Source organism: Phalangium opilio, unplaced genomic scaffold (genome assembly GCF_054372755.1).
Source record: "Phalangium opilio isolate 3A_F unplaced genomic scaffold, DU_Popi_V2 ptg000039l_1, whole genome shotgun sequence".
In the NCBI taxonomy this organism is placed as follows: Eukaryota; Metazoa; Arthropoda; class Arachnida; order Opiliones; family Phalangiidae; genus Phalangium; species Phalangium opilio.
This window is the reverse complement of record NW_028324162.1, coordinates 3,829,896-3,851,843: the sequence shown is the minus strand read 5'-3', so window position 1 is coordinate 3,851,843 and position 21,948 is coordinate 3,829,896. Positions and strand designations below refer to the sequence as shown.

General features: G+C 39.6%; 2 protein-coding genes across 2 annotated transcripts; both read right to left on the bottom strand.

Moving 5' to 3' along the window:
- Positions 1-523: 523 nt before the first annotated feature.
- On the bottom strand, positions 524-1,613 carry LOC149681293 (uncharacterized protein F54H12.2-like). The gene is made up of 2 exons (XM_089834511.1): positions 1,524-1,613; positions 524-1,453 (listed from the first exon to the last, which is right to left on the bottom strand). The coding sequence occupies exons 1-2, from the start codon at positions 1,611-1,613 to the stop codon at positions 524-526; spliced, it is 1,020 nt and encodes a 339-aa protein (XP_089690637.1).
- Positions 1,614-11,407: 9,794 nt separating this feature from the next.
- Positions 11,408-12,729, bottom strand: LOC149681292 (uncharacterized). Its single transcript, XM_089834458.1, has 5 exons — positions 12,441-12,729; positions 12,197-12,371; positions 12,066-12,138; positions 11,819-12,006; positions 11,408-11,732 (listed from the first exon to the last, which is right to left on the bottom strand). The coding sequence occupies exons 1-5, from the start codon at positions 12,631-12,633 to the stop codon at positions 11,561-11,563; spliced, it is 801 nt and encodes a 266-aa protein (XP_089690584.1). The 5' UTR covers positions 12,634-12,729; the 3' UTR covers positions 11,408-11,560.
- Positions 12,730-21,948: the final 9,219 nt, after the last annotated feature.

The following is a 21,948-nucleotide window of genomic DNA, read 5'->3' as shown; positions in this document are numbered from 1 at the left end:
GAAAAACATTTCCTTAAATTTATACACTTTTAGATATGATTCATACTCCTTTTCAGTCTTATTATATGATTATTGAAGAGCTTCGCGATCTTTAGATCATTTTGGCGTTGGCTCCGGGAAAACCTACCCAAAAAGCTTTTTGTACTTTTCCTCCCACTCCTATGTATAATATACAAGGCGCTGTATTGTCCACAAGCTTTACTGTCGAGACTTTGTAGTTGTCTCCTCCAACACGACCATTTCTTACAATGTTCAAATAAAAACAATCTTCTACTAGGTATAAAATATGGTGACAAGCCAAAGCTATCGAAATAGTAACCGACACGTAGGGCGTCTATATAGATGGAAACCCAGTGCGACCCCCTTCTATGGTGCTGGTCAAAGTTTATGATTAGAGACATTGAATATTTGGAAACCTTATGAGGGAGCCTATCCGAAGCAAAAACGCCTAAAAAACTCGAGGTTTTAAATCTACTGTATTTGTTGCTGACATTAATAATCGACAATCACGTTTCTATTTTTATCAATTTGAATCAAGCTTTGAAACGATACAAACAACGGCTTCGGGTAAGGCGGTTCCAAAACCCAGATCTAATCGTAATTGACCTTGTTTAACAATATTCCAGAAGTTGGAATCACTAGCCGAAATATCAGGGGTTAAATCGAAGGGATATAAGGTGTACCCATTAGCGTACTCGAAGGGGGATATATCGTTACCGTCGTCCTTATAATGAATATTACACCCTGAAATCAACGTGTGGTACTCTCTCATAAACAAGCTTTTAGTAAAATTCGGAGCTAAAGCTTTAGAATGTATCTGGTCGTTATCCACATACAAAGCTAAATGATTTAAGTTGTAATTTTTAAAGTTAAAGGGGTTATGGGTGTAGCTACCCTTGAACGCCTTGTTGGAAACTAGACCGATTATGACGCGAGAAGGGAGTGCGCCTAGATAAATATTGTCGAAACTCTGACTCTGCGTGTACGCTGACAAAGTTTTAGTTTGAATCTCTGTTCGCGTAAAGTTATACTGAGCAGCACCTCTAGCGAGAGCAGATTCATACGTCAATAATATTTTAGGTGCAAGTTTAACCTTACGTACATTTATCCCATCTTCTCTATGCATTATTTTACAACCAGCGAGGGTCGCGGTCTCTTTAAACATCAGCACAAATTCGTCTTTGTTTCTCAAGAAGTTCATTTTAACATCAACGGCATTCACCAGATATTCTGGTATATTAAATATGTCGCAAAAAACGAGGCAGTAAAATTCGATATCCACAGATTTTTCGACGGCTTTCTTTCCAACGAGAAAACCACTACCGGTTAGATCGTCCATCTTTCCGGCACCGTCTTTAACCCATCCAGCACAGGACAAATGAGTGCCTTTAGCGGCTGGGCCATAGTTTAGGGAGTGATTCGATGTAGGCACGATATGATTAATCGTTTGGCGCTGGTGTTACGAGGGTGGAGCCAAAATAGATTTCACAAGTTCGCTATAAAAAGTGAGCTGCGTTATTTACGAGAGCTACCACAGCGTCGTCTGGTAGAATCCCACCATCATCTTTTGTCACACTTAGTCTGGTGTAATGCATAGTTTGCGCTAAATCCATGATATGATCCCTGTTCCCGGGGATGTGGTATTCGACGGTAGAGCTGTCATTGAGTGCCGATAGGGTTTATACCAGGTCCATTGTCCGTGTTCTATACTTGTCTGGGTAGGTGTTGGAGCAAAAATATCGAGTTCACTCTTCAGGGCTTGAACAGAGAGCATTTTATCGTGAGAAAATGTCGCGTGGTTTCTTCTTTCCTCCCTTAAGAGTAACTGATAGTCTTTTCAGCTTGAGGCTCTTTATAACGCCCGACCCTTTCTGAGGGTTGACGATATTGTCCATAGTCTCGTTAAATCGACGCTTGGCAGCCGATTTTATATTCTGTCCTTCGGCTACATCACCAAATATTTTATACCCCGTCGTAGCGGCTTTAACGCCTAGACATTAGCGAATAACTAATAACGGTCTGGCCCATCTAAACAAGCCCTACCCCGTGGCCTTTTTGGTGTGGTCTACCAGAATAAACGCTCGAAACTCTTTCACACACCTGGTCAAGGTAATACGACCGGTACTCGCAACGATGACCTAAGACGTCTGGTTTGGGCAGGGTCTAAAATGTAGTTTACAGGTTGTCTTTCCGAACTCGAATGCCGTAGGTTGACCTAAACTCCTTCATATATCTATTTCTTACGTCTCGAAATAACGTTTAGCAACTTTAATATAGTGAGGTGAATCGAACGTTTTAGTGACTATAGAGCCATTCGAAGTATTGGCGCTATCGTATCGCCTACCAGCTCATTGCTTACTATATCGGAATAGACAAATAGCTGATCCGGTATGAAGTAATTTAATCTGGCGGGTACGTCGCTTCTTAAATTTATCTCGGATTGATCGGGAGGGCAACTAAGGGGCATAAGATCCTAGTTGTAACCGAGGAGTTTAGATAGGAACTTGGAAAAGACTATCGACGCGTTTTGTCTTGCAAATACAACCACGTGATTGGTGAGGGGGTCGCTGATAAAGGAAAACCGTGATGCGTATTCCCACGACTCGAGACTGCGGTACAGCTGTTTCAATAGCACGCTTAAACTGATATAATAGGCGCCGGGTATGGTGAATATATCCCCTATGGGTGTGGATTTTTTTACGGTATCAACATGATTCACTACGCCACAATTCTTAAAAACAGCTCTGGAACTACGATCGGTAGCTTGAAGATGAACCGTCGGTTTTTTAGGAGATATTTCAGTAACCGCTAACTCCATGTAACCTTCGCCTACCTTAACATTATGAAAGGATACTGGATATATTATCTCAACTAGAGCAACCTCCCAATCCCCCCTCCAATTGTAAACATTTTGATAGTTATCCTAACCACTTTACAAAAATCTCCTTTTGTTTGTTTCGAGTACGTCGACGTAAAACCTTCTCGATCCTGTTCGTTACGGGTTTATCTTTCGACTGGAGCTCTCTAGCATAAAACACGCCTTTTATAGGATGTTCATCTAAATCCTCCAATCTGAATACAGGAGGGTATCTGTCTATTTTCCCTATAATCTTAAAAACTTCCATTGTAAAGTTATGTTCATACCCTTTCTCGAAAACCATCTTGTTACGAGAAATTCTAACGTAGTCCCCGACTTTCAAATCTATCGTATTAATACCTGCGACTTTCTGTCTGAGGTATTTTCCGTAGATAGTGTCAAAAACTTGATGTGCGTTAGTTTCCGTAACCTCGGAGGGAGCCATTTTTATGGTTGAGTGGAAGGAATTATTATACGCCTGAACCAAAGCCGACAATACATCCATATACCTCTTGGTATTGTTATGCGTAAAGTACCTATACATTAGCCTTTATATCATCGTTCTCGGTAGTGAAAAATGCTACCCCTTTCTCCTTTAAATAATCCTGAAAAAGCTTATTCTTAAACTCTGTCCCTTTATCCATCTGTAACTTCGATGATAGTGCATCCTTAAATATTGACTTGAACGCGGATACCATCTCCACCCCAGTTTTTGTTTTCATGGGTATTGCCTACGCCTTCCTACTGAAACAATCAATCACTGTTAAAATATAATTATAACCATCGTTATATTTAGCTAAGGTCCGCATATCATTTAAATCCGCCTGGAATTGCTCGTCTATATGGTGAACCATAACCTTGTTACGTTTAAACTTTCTAAAAACCTTTTTGTGTAAAGTATAGGAATCCCTACCCTTTAACCAATCGACCACTTGTCGTCTGGAGACCCCCGAGGGTTTCGCTGCTAGGTATAACTTTTCTACCCCTCCAAAACTAGCTTCGTGAGATGGGTTAAAATAAATGCCTTCTAGGATTTCGGGGACATTTTGTAGGGGCGCCATGGGATTCCTATCGATCCAACCTTTTTAATCTTTTTCACCATAGTCTTTTTCTTAGTTGGAGGCTCGGAGATAGTAGATAGCGGTTTATTTGTGGAGCGTAACCTAGTCTTTAATGCCGGTGATGATCGATTCGATGGTTGGAGTTCTAGTGGTAGGTGTTGAGCTAACAAGTTCGATACGGCGTAAAATCCTCTCGGTTTAGTGTTAGAGTGCGACGTAGGTCTGACAAATTCTAAAACGATATCCCTAATATCCGATCCTGGGACTACAGAATTATTAACAACTACTTCTCCGTTGGCTAACCACCTAAGCTGTCCGGGGATATTTTCAATCTGATCCACTAACTTCTGAACACGGGCTATATACTTAAGCGGAATATCATCCATCCAAGCCACGTTTGAAGTCGATCTAGGGTTGTTCTCCAGCAATATATGTTTCGGTTGTTTGGCTATAGTATGTAGTAGAGCTCGGAATTTGTATAACTTTTGTTGCTTAGGTACGATCTCTTGAATATCAATCAGATCTATCCATTCAAATAATTTAAGCTTATCTATATTTCTAAAAACCTTATTCGAAACCAAAACCGTAAATGTTTAAATTTATCCGTTCATGATTACGTAGCGTAATTTTGGATTCGTAAAGGAGTTGACATAATCTTTTGCGTACGTTTTAAGAACATTAATTAACAGATAAAATAATTAAATAATAATTTTGAAAGTCAATTAAATACGTTTCTTTATTTACAAATAATATTGTTACCGGATAGTTTAATCTGCAATTAAAGTAGGTGTATATAATTTGATAAAAAACCAATAACCTTATCTAATCCGATTTTGCAATACTATTTTTTATTCAGAGTTAAGTTAATGCTTTGTAGTTATCCATTTATAACCGTTTCTTAATCCGTTATCTGCAAGCTGATGCATTAACAGGGATTTTCATCTGTCAGTTTATAATTATCTGGCGGGTCACTCGAGTGGGTGGTGCTAGTGTTTCGGAATATTAGTGCATGTAGACCTTGGTTAATGGCTACAGGTTGTTCTTCAGTATTCGGTTTACCCGAATCGTCGCAACCTGACGTTGCACAAACGTGAAATGACTGTTGGCGGCATTTCAACATCTCATTTCGAGAGTCTCACCATGGAAAAAGAATTTGCAAAATGACTGTACTGTGATAAGTAAGTACCAACATCTTATTTGTTGTATATTATGTGCAAAAATAGTAACTATTTCTTACGAAAGTGCGTCGTATACCCAAGGATCCAAGACCAACTTAAGGACAGGGAACTTAAAATACCACGTTGAGAAGAAACATCCCAAATATTATACTGATCGCGATTATCAATGCTGAGTTGCAATAGCTAATAGCTATAGATGAATAGAAATCGTACTTTTATATACAGGAGAAGTCCATGTCCATGTGCATAAACAGGTTTAAAAAAAAGACGTCAGACTGCAAATATGGCAGTTTTTTTCAACAGCCCGCATATTATCTTCACCTGTTTTTCCGTTTTCGTGGTATCCGTTTTGAGGGTTGTTTTGTTTGTACCCAACCGCGTTTCTGCAAAAGCGCCTTCAATGTCGCTGTTTATCAGGATCTCATATCTCTTGATCATGCTTCTTGAGCTAATTGTAAGGTGTGTTCTTTCCCTAGTAGCATTTTCTATCCGTTTTGTAGTTGGTTTTTTGTCGGTGCAGGCGGTTAGTTGTCCGAATCGGTTAATTGTCGGTAAACGTCTTCAAACCACCTTAAGTCGGATACACGACTCAAAACACACCTTACCGACTAAATCGGTCGGACATCAAATATTGTAGACCGACAGTCCGATAATTCTTTCGGGCCGATTGATCAGGTTTGGTGTCGGCCCGACTAGTTTTCTACTGCGTTCGGTCAAACTGAGAGAAAAATGTCCTAGAACCTGGCGCCTACAATATTTAATTACAAATATACGGGCACCCAAACATAGGCCCCTTAAACAAGAAGAAAAAGTTTCAAACTTGCAGTAATAACAGGAATGTATGGAGAGGTTGGAATGGCTAAGGTCAAATCCTAATCGGCGTGAAATGATCTTGGAAAAAACTGGCATGGCTTAATTTACGCTAGTGACGTCATAGCCTGACGTAAAAATCGTATTTACCACTCATATTATTTTCATTCATTGGCTGCCAAAAAAACTTGTTTGCTATAATTCTCCACCCTCTACCCTAGGTCCTCTGCCTAGGCTGAGAGAATCGAATATGAACGCGAACGGCGGCGAATCAGCGCATTTAACTTCAAAAAATCTAAAGGTCACTTCTGCCATGGCTTTTTGTAACGAGTCATGACATTTTTAGCCTGCGGGAGACAGCTAAACAGACTTAGGGAGAGGAGCTACACTTCTAAAAAAGAAGGACTCACCTTATGTTTCCACCATCGAGAGCCCCCTTAGCCATTCCAGCCCCTCCATACATTTTCGGTAATACGTACTAGCCTGCCCATCTTGTTTAGAAGAGATGGAAGTCTTTGGAAGATGTTAAAACACTGCAACACTTTCATTTATCTTCATTTTACCTACTCAAGCACACTGCAACACATTCATTTAGCTTCATTTTACCTACTCAAGTACACTGCAATCCATTTATTTCTACAAAATAAACGTTCAATAACATTGTAGCGAGAGGAGAAAAACGTGACTCTGCTCTTCATAACTACTAGCAAAGGCGCGGTTATAACAAAGACAAGTTTGCAATGGCCCGCTGTAGCGCAAAAGGTAATATCGAAGTGCTGTATTTCTTCTAAATCAGAAGGCCAGGATGATGTCTTGCTTCACGTGTAGGACTATTTCCTTATTTTAAGGGTCATTGTTTGGGAGCCCATATATCCGTAACTAAATAGTGAAGACCCCATATTTTTGACACTTTCCACTTAGTTTTATCAGAAGGGGATAATAGCAGAAGGATGACACTATGAGATACTCCTTGATAAGCTTCCTCTTCATCTCTTCGTTGAGGAGGATGCCGTCATGGGGGCCTACAGGCTCTACAATAATGGCTGTTGGGTACCCAGACTTTGGGATCTTCGCCATACCAACCTCTTTTGGGAGCATGCCGCACTTGAACCGTCACTTAAGACTAATTCTGGCGCTGATGCCGGACTGCCGGTTACTACTGCGAAACCACAAAGGTCGGTTTTTCTGAGAGTCTGGGCTCCTATGCAAGTGTGTTTCAGGCGGAGATTGCCATGATCTGTTATTGCGCGGACTATTGCGTCAATAAAGGTTATACCGGACGGACTGTAAGAACTTATTCTGACAGTCAGGCCCCCCTTGGAAGCGCTGAACCAGTGTCAGATCACTTCTCAACTGGTGTGCAGTTGCCTTGATCTGCTTGCGCGACTGGCAGCCCGCAACAGGGTTCAGCTGTACTGAGTGTCGGTCACAGCGGTTATCATGGCCATGAGCAAGCCGATAGGTTTGCTAAAAGGGCGCAGAGGCCAAGTTTAATGGGACAGGCGCAGTTCGTCCACATCCCGTACGAGTACGCTAGACGGAGTCTGCATGACAGGTTGACCGTCATTAAGAATCAGCTATAGCATAATATGGAGGGCCCGAGACAGACTAAACAGTGGGTCTCGGGCAAGAAACGTTATTGCGCTCAGCAAATGGGATATTAGGCTGGCCACCTGTCTCTTAAGTTAAGAAATTCAAAATTTCATACCCTGAACGATTTTAACGAATACTATGATTGCAGTGAAGAGTCGACAATGGATATTCACGGAGCTTTCGCTGGCATTGACGACTTGTATAGCGTTCATCCGAAAGATCTCGAAGGATAATCAAAGGTTCAGTGCTTCTCAAGCATGAACAGCTTCCTCCTCACACCGACAAGCTCGAATGGTGGAAGGTATAGACCTGGTTAAGGTTAGTACTGTCGTGGAATAATATCATAACAAGCTGTACCATTAGGGGTCAATAAAAAAGTTTACCCAACGGTTAGCAAAATAGGAAGCGAATTTCTTTCACTAAAGGGTCGTCAGTTGCTTTTGAGGGACATTTTTCTGGTGACACTTATCCAATTCCAAAGAAGCGTTTTACTTTGACACCAGACCGAATTTCATATTTCACTTGTATATAATAGTGGTGGAAATGTAGTATTTTTTATTAATGCATTACTAATGTGAACAACCAACAATGTTTTTTTGAAATAAATATGTATAAATTCACTGGATGTTTGCGCAATTACATTGTTAATTAGCAATGAAGAGCAACCACAAAAGATACTAACGAGGCATTGTCTGCACAATTGTGACTTCTAGGGACATGTACAAGTATCTTACGTCTGTAATTGAGAATAGTACTTTACTCGTCCTTTATAACTTCAGATTCTAACCATGAACAAGGACACAAAGTTCAAGTACCATAAAGTTATGACTGTACTGTATTTTATTTTAACATAAGATGTTGAAACCAGGTTCATAATTGTTTAATAGGCAAACAGACTTATCTCAATTATATTAATGCTTTGCAGTGTTTTAGTTTAAACGAACGCTATACATTAATTAGTTTTGATGTTCAGTTAAGAAAAATTACCACATTACGTAATATGTAAGCTTATCTATACGTAATGTAACTTACTCAACGTTTATCCGAATGGATACAGTTGATTGATATGGGCTTGCAAACAGTATATTTTTCAACCTACAACCGCATAGGCGAACCTATAAAATAGAAGCTACTATATTTTATATCTGGGTAAATTAACCGCGAATAATTTGTAGACATAAACGTGAATAACAAACGATAATGGATATCCGATTCCGAGCTCTAGTATGTAGATTAGTATACCGCTGTAAAGTCTGTTCGTATAGACGCCATTTTGAACTATCATCCAAATCCTTTCGAAGTAGAATGGAATTCATATCACCGTCTAAAGCTGTTACCACCTGTTTTTGAGGATGGGGGTAGGGGTCATCTTTGAGCGTCTCGCTAGGGACGAGTAACATTTTTTGGGCGTACTGCATAATTATGAATTATTTCCAGCTATCGCGCTGATAATCGTAGAAACGAGGGGGAAGAGAAACGAGAAAAATCCACACCCGTCTTGAACTAGAATGGCGCGTTTACGTTTCCAAGATAGTTTTCTACTGGCAATTTTTCTTAGTTTCCCAGAATGTTTAGCCAACCGAGCTTTTTGAGACTCGTTTAATTTTACTTTTCCTTGTAATGTATTATGTATACACTCTGATATGGCGTCGATTAATGATTTCTTGGCACTTTTCAGTAAAACCCGCCTCTGACCACGTTTCGATTTAGCTAAGACAGAGAGCAAATCTCTTTGTGAGCGAACAGCGTAAGTCATTCTTGTAGAATGCCGCATCGTTGGCGTGGCTTTCTAATGTATACCCTTGGGATGTACACGACGCTTGACTTGTGTGGAAATACCCCGGTTCTAACTCGTTGGTTCTCCGGACATCGTTGATTCATATCAAGTAGTAGATAACCGAAGGGGCTACTCGTAGCGTCTCGATATGCGTCGACTACGAAACGCCAGTTTTCAGGGAACATCTGTCTGGCAATTGTACTCAATTCTTGTTTATCGCGAGGTGACTTTATGAGTATGATATAGTGTGCATTCAAAGAAATATCTCGAGAGTCTTTAGATTGGTGAAATAAGTTTTGAGTGATGAAAATTACGCTCAGATTTCTGTGATGACTACCTTTAGTAAATAGGGGACCGATCTGCCCCTTGTTTTCATCCATCAAGGTACGTTCACAAACGAGCGAGAATATGAAGATTACGCGTGAAGCTTAGGCTGAAGTTAGAAACCTATTCTCGCGGGCTGATTTTGAATTCAGCTTCCGCTTTCAACATCATCGTGATCTTCTCGCTCGGGCGTTCACATAAACGGCGAGAAAAATTAAAATCCCGCGTTTCGCGCATGCGCATCTTGACGGATCGACAAAGATGGCGATTGTAAAAAATAGACGTGTGGTTCTTTTGCTGTTGAAAAAAAAAATCCTACTGAGAAAGAAACAAGAGCTCGAAAAAAATGTAAAACGAAAGAGAAGACAAGATCGCCGATGGTGGGTGCATCCGATTTGGCAAAATAGGAAAATTGAAGGATATTTTCATACTCTGGTACGTAAAAGCCAAGGCTTAACAAGAACACAAGCTATGTTAATCCTGTTTTTAAGTTTGAAAAAATGTATGACCTATTCATAGCTAAATACTATGAGGATTTGTGACCATTCTTATTTCCACAACTTTATGAGAATGACGCCGGACGTTTTTGATAAGCTGGTTTTAATGCTAGCAAGTTCCCTTAAAAAGTACCCTCGTTCTAGAGAACCGCTTTCACCAGCTCATCGTTTAGCTATTACATTAAGGTAATCTTTTCAATTCAAAGAATATATATTTTTAAGATTTGATATCTAATTTCGCGTTTCCTAGGTTTTTAGCCACTGGTGATAGCTTTATGAGCACTGCCTATGGCTTTAGAATTGGCAAATCGACATCTCACTATGTCATTAAAGAGACTTGCGACGCTTTGTGGAAAGTTTTACAACCACTGTATCTACCGGTATGGTTTGGTTTATACTTTAAACTCGATAACCAATACTGAATGGTGTTTCTCTTAAGACCCCAACTAGGGCAATATGGATGGAAGCGGCCACGCAATTTGGACGACAATGGCAATACCCCAATTGTTGTGGGGCTGTAGACGGCAAGCATGTCGCAATTAAACAGCCCGCAAAAACGGGGTCAATGTACTATAATTACAAAGTATGGATCTTCTTTTCTAAATAATTTTACATTTAAAATTTTTTAATAACTGCTATAAATATTATTGTTGCAAAAGGGTACAAATTCTATTGTCCTCATGGCTGTAGTTGACGCAGCATACAAATTCTTGGCGGTAGATGTAGGAGCCTACGGATCAAGCTCAGACGGCGGCATATTTAAGTCGTCAGAAATCGGCCAAGCCCTGGAAAAAGGAACACTAGGCATTCCAGGACCTTCTACCTTACCAAGAAGTGACATTCGAGCCCCCCATGTATTATTGGGTGATGAAGCGTTCCAGCTTAGGACTGATTTTCTCCGACCATATCCAGGAAGGAATTTAGACTCGAAGAAAAGAGTGTTCAACTATAGGTTAAGCAGAGCCAGGCGTTGCAGTGAAAATGCTTTTGGTTTATTAGGTGCCAGATGGCAGGTTTACCATCGAACCATGACCTTAAATCCAGACAACGTTGATAGAGTTGTGAAAGCAACTGTTGTGCTTCACAACTTTTTGATGGCTATCGAGCCAGGCCAAAAGAAAAAAAACAGGGTATATTGCCCACCAGGGTGCGCTGATTTTGTTGATAAAAATGGGAAATTTTGTTATGGCTCATGGAATGATGAACCTGAGAATTGTTTTACCGATATTGCCTGCTCAACAGCGCGAAATTCTAGCCAAGAAGCGACACGAACACGTCAGAAGTATACCGATTATTTTTGGAGTGAGGAGGGAGAAGTCCCCTGGCAATGGGAGATGCCTGGGGTTACGAATCCACGAAGTGATAATTAAAAAAAAATAATAATAAATTTGTTTTCAATCATTTTATTTGATATATAAAAGTATCATTTTACAAAATAAATAATTTAGTCATACTGTACAAATTTAGTTTTCAGAACTATCTGCTTCAGTTTTTTCAATATATTCATAAACTGTTTGAAGCAGTTTGAACTCGCACTTGTTTTTATATTTAGGGCCAACACGGCGCATCAAAACTGCCAGATATTTTCCTAGTTTTTCTTCGTCGTCATCTTGAATAGTTGCTTGCTTCAACAATCTAGAATTTATTTCAATCCAATCAATCGAGGTCCCAAAGTTTTAAAAATATTAATTCCTAAATTAGTAAAGTTAGTCCAAACACACTCATCAACAACTGTTATTTCCGTGTCCAATGTTGTTGTTTGTGGGGTACTCTCCCTTATTTTGCGTTTTTTTGACGTTGTGGTTTGTTTTTCTACATATTTTGAGGGTCCGGCTGTAGCTGTCTCTTCCACCGAATTATCTTCCTCAATTTCTTCATTGATGAAACCTTGCCCAAGGTTTGATAGAATCTTTATCAACCAAAAATACAATCATTATGGGAAACGAAATGGGATTAAGGGATTAATACCTGGAATGCAGCTGCATCATTAGCTTCTTCATTTAATTTTGAGACGTCCTCTGGCTCTACATTAGATGTGGTGCTAAAGAAGTTCAAAAGTAATGTAACTCTAAACAAGCTTCGTTATTATCTGCAATTACTCTCTCTTGGCAACTGTGTCCTTCAAAAAAAGCATTTGCTTGAAGTAGGGCCATTTGACTAAAGAAATATCTCCTTCTTCTAAATATTCCTGGCCTGATTTCTTTACAGAAATTGCGTGAAAGTTTACTCTAAATTGGTCCTTCAAGTATTTCCAAGTTGTTTTTGCCTCTTTCTCTACAGTAAAAAATTCCAATTCTTTAAATAAAATTTGGCATTTCAAGTGTATTATTCTGTGATTCTTACTCTGCATGCCAGTTTCCATGCTAACCTTCTCCCACGCGGCTTCTATAGTATCTCTTTCCCTGTGGGAGGGAAGGAATCTATCCCATAAAACGTTATTGTTTCTGACAGATTCAATTAATGCTTCTTTTTTCTCTACTTCTTTTTGTCTTTCTTCCGCTTTTAATTGTTTCGCTTTTTCCTTCATGGATTTCATAACGGAACGGATATTAAATATAACCAGAGGTTTAATTATAGGCTTCTGATATAACTAAACTAATTGCACCATATCTTTATTAGAGAAGGTTAGAAATTTAGGGTCTGTCAGTTATGGCGCCACTTTTTTAGTTTCGTGGTTCCTATTGGATAATAATTGTCACGTGTTGTTTTGCGATAAAAAAAAGCGGCGAGAAAATCAAACACTTTTTGATCGTGTTTGACCCGAGCTGACTGCGACAATCAGCTCCATCTATCGGCAAAAAGCGCGTAAAAGTAATCTTCTCGCAAATATGTGAACGAGGGCGCGAGAATCAGTTTCAAAAATCAGCTTCATGCGTGCGCGATCCGCCTCGACTTTATGGCTTTCTCGCTCGTTTGAGAACGCACCTTTAGATCGTCGATTATAAGGAGGCGGGGTTTACTATCGTTATATTTAGTTAAATTTTGTAACCCCTCCTTGAAAATAACTTTGCCTTTCAATTTATCAAAAAACGGTTGCCATTCACCGTAATACCAATGAATCTCACAAAATTTTGGTGAGAACATTACATTCTGATACTCAATTAGTTTGGGAACCAGTTGAGTCTTACCGGACTGGGATGGACCAGCCAAGATGGCGTTAAATGTATGATAGAATGGATACATAACCGGATCTTTCAACTTTCAACGAATAAATGAGCGAAGTCAAACGGATTTTCACCTATACAAAACCCACTGGTATAACAATTTCTAAACGTTCGATATTATGACGGTTTCTGATAACCTAAACCATCGTTTAAGTAGTTAGTTTAATTTTATCTCCATAGAAGCGATCATCTAGCGTTGAAAAACTTTACCGAAATCGAACATTTGCGAAATGAATTTCCTATAGGATTAACCCTATTTTGTGAAGATGTTCTCATCTGAATTCGATCGTTTAGGTTTTAAAAACTCGAATAAAACGATCGTTTAGAAAAACTTCAAATCGAATATATATATAACCCACAAAACAGTTCGATTTGAAGTTTTTCTAAACGATCGTTTTATTCGAGTTTTTAAAACCTAGTTTAGAGACTAGTCTAGAAAACGATAGATTGATTTTATTGTGTAGTAACACCTTCGGATTTCATCAGTAATTTTCTTTAGATACAAGCAATATTACAAAGCATATATTCGCAGAACTGTTCATCCAGAAATGTATTCGAGGCGAATTCATCCGTGATCTCGGAGTAGCTCATTTTACTCATGGCTGTTGTGAAGTTCATTTCCACCCGGGTATACCAGTCGTACATTAGGCACTCGTGTTTTGTTTGGGATGGGTGGTCAGTTTCACAACCAGAGCACGTTTTGGTGATTGTTTCTGATAACTGTCCAACCACCTCCTTTTTAATTTTATCATAAACCCGCTTGGCTTCCTCCAGAAATGTTGTAACCTCGTCAAATTTCTCTAGGAAAGATCGCCAGAGAGGTTTGGAAATGGCAAACCCAACTCTTGTGGGGTAGAGTTCACCGTAATTTACTCCGCTACCGAGGTGCATCTCACGTACGTTTAGAATTTTGATGTCTCGAAATTCAGTTAACTCAACTCGCTTCGTTTGAGACCCCTCGAAAAACCAGGCAGGTGGGGCAATTGACTGATCCTCCAGGAACGAAGTTATACCCGCTCTAGCGTTGTATAGCTCTTGGAATTCTCCTTCAGTCAATGTTATAAGTGAGCTCCCATTCAGACATCCTAGTTGAATTTCGCAGTTCGGTGTTACCCCAATTCCTTTGAGGGTTGAAATCGGGAATATTTTAGACGTGAGCCTAAAATGAAAACACAATTAACTTAGGTATAACTATCGTCTAAGAGACTACCTCTTATACATACATTTGAATCCTTTCGCAGTCGACAGGAGAATAAATAAAAAACAAATTGTATATTTCTTTTATACTGTCGATTTTTTACTATTTCAATTTAACCCCCCCGTAGCTACTTGTTTGCACAACATCTTGAATAGCTTATCACTCAGGTATATATATATTGATTTCTAATCCGCCGTTGAAACACTCCTAAACTCCGGCTTCTTATCACACCCCCTCGCGGGGTGTCACTGATATCGGTCTGCGGTTAAACCACTCTTCGATTGCTGAGGAGATATTCAGAGAAATCACCGTCGAAGGAAAATTAACATGCACTCCCTATAGCATATACGACCAAAAACCACCTCCCCATTATGGTCAACTCTCCTTTTCCCTTTACTGTTTTTGATTTATTAACAACGGCAGTTACTTTACTGAGATGGGGGCTTAATTTTAGGCCAATATATCCCAGCCTACTCATGGGCCTATGCTTAGAATGTGTCACCCTAAAGATCTATCACGTTCTAAACCAACTCAAACGAAACACAAATTTTTCACTAGTCGTAACAAAAGGTTGGGTGAAACCGACTAAAACTTTAATCCCTTTTTAAAAAATGTTATATTTTGTTACTAATATATGTAACTATAACCATTTAAGTCTATCATTAACATTTTATAAAATTAACATGTATAATACTACCTTTTATGTTTTATCGTAAATGTTTTAAAAAAAATTATTTTAATTTTATAGTAACTTCATGTAAGTTACCAATATTAGACAGTATTTTATTTTTAAACTATAAACATAGGGCTCACTTTAGAAAAAGCTCAAAAAGTTGAGAAAGGATCAAAATTACAGAGTCAAAGTAAAACCTGGAATAGCTTCCGAGCAGGTAGGATAACAGCCTCAAACTTACCGTACGTGCCAACAACCTGGGGTACCGAGCATTAAGAAATCATGATTAAAGATTACGTAAAAGAAATGCGAAAGACGCATTGTGATGTAAAGTATGAAAAAGCGGGCTTCTGCCTAAACACGCTATACCCCCCACCTAGGAGCTTCGCCTGATGGGTTTGTGAGTTGCAGTTGCTGCGGTATGGGTGTTGTAGAAGTCGTGCCCTTTTTCTATAAAAGATACGTCAGTTAAGGAAGGAGTGGACAACCCCCAATATTGTCTGGGTCGAAATTTGAAGCTCAAACAAAACCACCCATATTATGCTCAAGTGCACACACAGATTTTTATAACAAACGGAGAGTATAATGATTTTTATGTCTGGACGACTGTAGACTTTAATATTGAAAGAATATATCCAGATATGGAATTTTGGGATGTGGAAATTAAAAAAGCAGAAGCTTTCTTTAAGTTGGCAATTTTACCCCAGTTGGTTGGGAAATATTACACGAATGACCCATCCTTAAAACAGAATGAAAAGCGACGAAAAACTAGGACTGGAGGAAAACAAGTCGTAGTTAAAAAGAACGAGGCATCATCCTTGGTAGTCAATGTAAATGTTCCTAAAAATATCCTATCTCCAAGTAAAAAAGGAAACTTAAACGCAAGTGATAAAGGAAACTTAAACGCAAGTGATAAAGGAAACTTAGACGCAAGTGATTAAGGAAACTACACGAAAACAAATCGCTTATCCACTTCCTCGATGACAACAGTCCTAGCTCCAGGCAGTAAAAAACGATCTAGTAGAGCCACATCATTAAGTGATGAAAGTGAGGAGCTTTTTTGTTATTGTCAACAGGCGGAATCTGGAACAATGGTTTTTTTTGAAGCTCCAACCTGCCCAATCAAGTGGTTTCACACAGATTGCCTAAATATGAAGACAATCCCCAAGAGAAAATGGCAATGTAAATAGTGTTGTGCTCGTGGGAAAAATGTTTTGAAAACAAGGAGATTGAAGATGTAAGAAAATATTAATTACAGTGATAAGAACTTGTTTATTTCCTAATGTGATTACTATTTTAAAATCAAAAATGTGATTACTATTTTAAAGTCAAAAATGTGATTACTATTTTAAAATCAAAAATGTGATAACATTTTTAGTCATTTTAATTGAACTATCTCTCGTGATAGCTCAAATTTATTTAAAAAATAACAGAGTTCAAAGGTTTTCAATAAATAAATGAGTCTGCGAGTCAAAAATGTTTTTTTGTATGGGTACGATCGAGGGAGTTAAATTATTTAAAGCGCAACAAACGAAGGCAATAGACGAATTCGGAAACCCCATACTCAGAAAAGAACTTTCTGGGGCACTAGCCATATCGGGGTCCAAATATTTGTAATAACACTTCACAGTAGATGGCGCTTAAAGACTTGCTCTTGATATTAATTATTTTGTTTAAAAAATTTTCGTGTTATTTTGCGTTTGCATGTATACAAACAAATTTGTATCTAAGGTCCAAACTTTTTTATGTCAAAATTGATATAATTACTATAAGTGCAATTAGTTATTAGTTCTCGTTTTAAAGTGTAGGGGGAACGGTTTAAAACAGCGCACTCTCATTTCTGATTGGCTAGAATTACGCGCCAAGTCACTAGCATCGTCTGCTCACGGGTTCATGTACAACTTGCGGTGTTTATAATAACTCCAGGGTAAAAGTTTTAAATTGTTTAAATTTTATTTAAATTAGAAATATAATAAGTTTAAGTAAGCCTTGGTCAAAACTATGAGTTCGAGAAGTAGGAGCTCTCGTTATGCTGGGAAAGCTTGCTGTATTTTATATTGCACCCAGAGAGAAGATTCAGAAAACGTAAATACAATTAAAAATTAATATTGAGAGTTTAAGGCGACGTTATTATTAAAAAATTGTTTCAGATTTCATTTCAAAAAGTTCCTTCCTTAAAGAACTCTGCAATGAGATGTCTATGGCTGAAGAGAATTCGGCGTCGCGATTATATTTATAAACCAGTGAAGCGCATTTTAGTATGCTCCAAGCATTTCAAATCGTCTGATTTCAAAACTTTTAATGGGAAATTTGGGAATAGACCAAAATATTTGAAAGAGGGAGCTGTACTTTCAATATTTCCGTGGAAGTTTTCTCATCAAACTTAAGTTACCAGCATTATGGAATCAACATCTATTAAAATCCCGAAAAAACATGAAACCACCGTAGAAACAACATCAAAAGAACATACCACAGAGCAAAACAACAGTGCAAAAAACAACCATTCTAGCGAAGAAAGCATAATACCCATAGCAGAAGACCAGAAATGTGTTATAGAACCAATGTTATCTGATATAGTTACAATGGTTGAGTCACTCAATGATTATATGAGTTCTGAAGACCAATGTATAAAAGATTTATCGGAGAAGGATTTTGACCAACCAGAGAATAATATTAAATGTAAATGTGCTGAAACAATAAAAGAGCTGAAAGCAACCATCGAAAAACTAAAGAGAGTAATTGAGGTACAAAATTTTAAGATGAAGAAAGCAGAAAAAGATTAGCGTCATGCAAAGAACTTAAAAAAAGTCAAAAATATTGATTTTAAACCGAGCATAGATAGAATAAAGAATAACAACAAGGACATAGCATTTTACACAGGATTACCTAACTATGAAAACCTCATGGCTTTATACCATCGGCTAAATCCAGGTCTATTGGGGGAAAATATAAATTTATGGAATTGCGGCAATGTTTCACAGCACACAACGCCTTCAGGTCGTCCTAGAATACTGAGCGTAGAAGATAAGTTTCTACTTGTTTTGATGCGTCTACGATTTGGTCTATTTTTAAAAGACTTAGCTGATCACTTCAGTATTTCACCCAGCACAGCATCAAATTATTGCATATCATGGATAAATTTCATGTACTTTCGCCTAGGAAAAATAAACATATGGCCAACACGAGAGGCAATTGACGCAACTATGCCGCAAGATTTTAAAACGGAATACCCCACTACCCGGGTCATAATTGATGCTACCGAAATAAAATATCAAACCTCTAAGTCATTAGTATTGCAATCAGCATCATACTCAAATTACAAATCGGCTAACACGTACAAAGGACTTATAGGCATAAGTCCGAATGGATATGTCAATTTCGTCTCACATTTGTTTACCGGATCCATATCAGACCAGGAAATATTATTATTAGTGAGTAGGGGGGCTCGCGCCCTAGCACCGATGCCATAGGAATATTGTGCACCCACGTATTCAGGCCTTGAATAGACCCGTGGTCAAAGCGTAGCGAAGAATTCGCTCCACCGTAATAGAGGAGACCCGCGAGGGTTCCAAGGTGTGTGAATCAAAATATTCTAGGCTAAGCGAGGCGAAGCAGTCGCACTCGCAAAGTACGTGAGCGGATGTTTCTTCCTTCTCCTGACACGACCTACAGAAAGAGTCGTCGGCAAAACCCATCAGATAAAGGTGCCTATTAAGCCGACAGTGCCCGGTCAGAAGACCGGTGGCCAGCCTAATATCCCATCTGCTGAGCAAAATTAGGTCTCTAGCTCGAGACCTGCTGGGACCATTGACTAACAGTTTTGTCTGTCTCTGGCCCTCCATGTTATGCCAGAGCTGGTTTTGTATGACAGTCAACCTGTCATGCAGACACCGTTTGACGTGCCTGTAGGGGATGGGGACGGCATGCTCCGGCCCCAAGAGCTAGCCCTCCGCACCCCTTTTCGCAAATCTATCGGCTTGCTCATTGCCATGATATCCGCTATGCTCTGGCACCCAGTACAACAGAACCCTGTTGCAGGATGCCAGTCGCGCTAACAGATCAAGGCAGATGCGCACCAGTTGAGAGGTAATCTGACACTGGTTCAGCGCGTTCAGGGCGGCCTGACTGTCAGAATAAATTCTCACAGTCCGTCCGGTATACCCTTTGTTAATACAGTAATCTGCGCAATAACAGATCGCGGCAATTTCCGCCTGGAACACACTAGCGAAGGTGCCCAGGCAAAAAGAAAAACCGACCCTTGTAGTTTGGCAGTAATAGCCGGCGCCAGCGCCGGAGTTAGTCTTGGAACCATCGGTGAACCAAATAGTTTCACCTCCAGTGCCAAGAGGCAGCAGGTTAGTCTACTCGGCCCGACTGGGAAAGTGGATTCTGAATGGCTTAGTAAAACCAAAACTGGTAACGGTTTTGTCAGAGCACATCGTCAGCGATGGCTCAAGTGCAGAATACTCCGGAATAGTTTAGTATGGCTGTGAACGCAAAGTCTGGGTACCCAGCAGCTATTATTGTAGAGCCTGTAGGCCCCATGACAGTCTCATCCTCAACAAAGAGATGAAGAGGAAGCATGTCAAGGAGCACCTCCAGGGAAGCAGTTCGGGCCGATCTCATGGCCCCCGTAACACCGATGCAGACAAGCCTTTGAAGCTTACGCAGGGCAGCCTGTACCGTCTTGAGCCGGAACCTTGTCCACCAGACAAGTGTCCCGTAGGATAATATGGGTCTTATGATCCCAGTATAGAGCCAGTGTACAGCCTTGGGGTTAAGGCTCGAAGTCTGGTAGACAGAGCTCCTGGTCCTCCAGAAAAGCATTTTGGCCTTCTTGATGCACCGATCAAGATGCAGCTTCCATGTGAGTCTGCAATCAAAAGTCACCCTCAGGTATTTCACCTCGGTGGACTTTGTCAGGACCTGGCCAAAGAAAGAGATATCATTGAACTGATCCTAAGTATTATTCCTCGTAAAAGGAACAAGGACAGTTTTATCAGGATTAACAGTGAAGTTGACCGCCTGACACCATTGCTCCACGTTAGAGAGAGCAGATCTCACAAGTGCGGTGACAATAGCCGGGAACTTCCCGGTAAAGACTATCGCTACATCGTCCGCATACCCGAAGCAGCGACAGCCCCCTGCACCCCGAGCCTCCCCAATAGTTCGTCCACCACCAGGCACCACGAGAATCTTCATGATCTTTGCAGTAGCCGGGACATTAGAGACTTGCTCACAGAACGTCCTCCAAGAGTCCCTCTTGGCAGCCCTAGTGGTCCTGTTGTAGGTATTAAGAGACTGCCTATAAGCTAGCCCAGTCTCCCGTACGCTTGGCTTTATTAAAAAGCCTTCGAGTACATTTCCGAAACCGACTAAGATCTGCATTCCTCCAAAGAACAAGCCTCGAGCGGTTTATGATCTTAAGTTTACAGTTTCGGTGAAAGGACTCAGTGAAAGAGCACTGTAGAACACAAGCCGCCCTCTCAAGATCCTTAGGTGAAGTTACCTTTGGGGTGTGACCACCCCCGTAGCGTAGAAATAAGTCTTTTCTATAGCGGGCCCAATTGGTCCGTTTTGCATAGCGTATCTCCGTCCCCACCGAGACAGAATTAGTCGCGACAGTAAAGCAAATTTGCCTATGATCCGACAGAGATGGATCATTAGATACATGCCAATAAGACGCAGAAGACGCAAGGTTTTCCGTGGCTAACGTAAGGTCAATGACCTCATTTCTGTTAGAAGTATCAAAAGTATGTTCATTGTTTTGATTAAGAATATAGAGTTTAGAACCAACTAAATATTCCAGTAGATGATCACCTCTCCTGCTGCAGTCAGAACTGCCCTACGTGATGTGATGACCAACAGTCTTTCGCTGATGATCTTAATTCCACTGTTTGGGAAGCAATCGAGTAGCTTGAATCTTTGGGATTAAAAATATTGTCTGTTATTGGGGATGGTGCTGCTACAAACCGAAAGTTTTTTACTGTGAACACTACAGAAAATTTTCCACATTTTTGCATATAGGCTTGACGAACGAAGACCCCTGCAATTCGTTGTTGACTCCCACATCTTTTAAAAACTACGAGAAATGGCTTATATTCTAGTGAATAAACGTAAAAAGTGAGACAAATGAGTAAGAATGGTCGAAATATAGTTTGGAAAGATGTTAGGGATCTACATGAAACAGAGAGCGAGACCACGAACCTTAAAAGAGCAAACAAAATCACATATGATCACGAATATCCAAATTCGTATAATAAAATGAAACTACGGTTTGCTGCTCAAGTATTGAGTTAAACAACTTCAAACGCAATCCGTGCAGAAATTGGTGAAAAGTATTTGGAGACAGTGAAGTTTTTAGAACTTTTTTATATTTGGTTTGACATGTTGATCACTCCAAATTTCACAGAATGCTATTTTAAAAGGAAACCCAATAAAAGACCATTCAATAGTATTTAACGATAGGAGAATTGCTGTAAGTAACCACCAAAAAGAAAAGAACCCACATTGCATAGTAATGTTTTCATTCCTCTATTTCAAGTGGTTACAAAAGGAATTCCTGGGGTATTTAATTGATTGAAAAATTGATTTCAAAAACCGCCATGGAAAATTTGAACTAGAAGTTAGAAAGAAAATGCTACTCTCGACAGAAATCTTCTATAGTTTAAGGCAAAGCAGCAGGTTCCAATAATGGATCATAATGGATCGTAAATTAACGCTTTTTTCCTTATTTGATAGCCCAAGCCATGATTGGTATTATTAATTTTCTGTTAAACAAGGGCGCAAAATGTGTACTCACAGTAAATAGCTCCT

Coding starts and splice junctions, on each gene's coding strand:
- LOC149681292 (XM_089834458.1), bottom strand. CDS start 12,633: ATGAAATCCATGAAGGAAAAAGCGAAACAATTAAAAGCGGAAGAAAGA. Junction 12,139..12,196: donor GACACAGTTGCCAAGAGAGA/GTAATTGCAGAT, acceptor GAACTTCTTTAG/CACCACATCTAATGTAGAGC. Junction 11,733..11,818: donor GAAATAACAGTTGTTGATGA/GTGTGTTTGGAC, acceptor AATAAATTCTAG/ATTGTTGAAGCAAGCAACTA.
- LOC149681293 (XM_089834511.1), bottom strand. CDS start 1,613: ATGGATTTAGCGCAAACTATGCATTACACCAGACTAAGTGTGACAAAA. Junction 1,454..1,523: donor ACGACGCTGTGGTAGCTCTC/GTAAATAACGCA, acceptor TCGTAACACCAG/CGCCAAACGATTAATCATAT.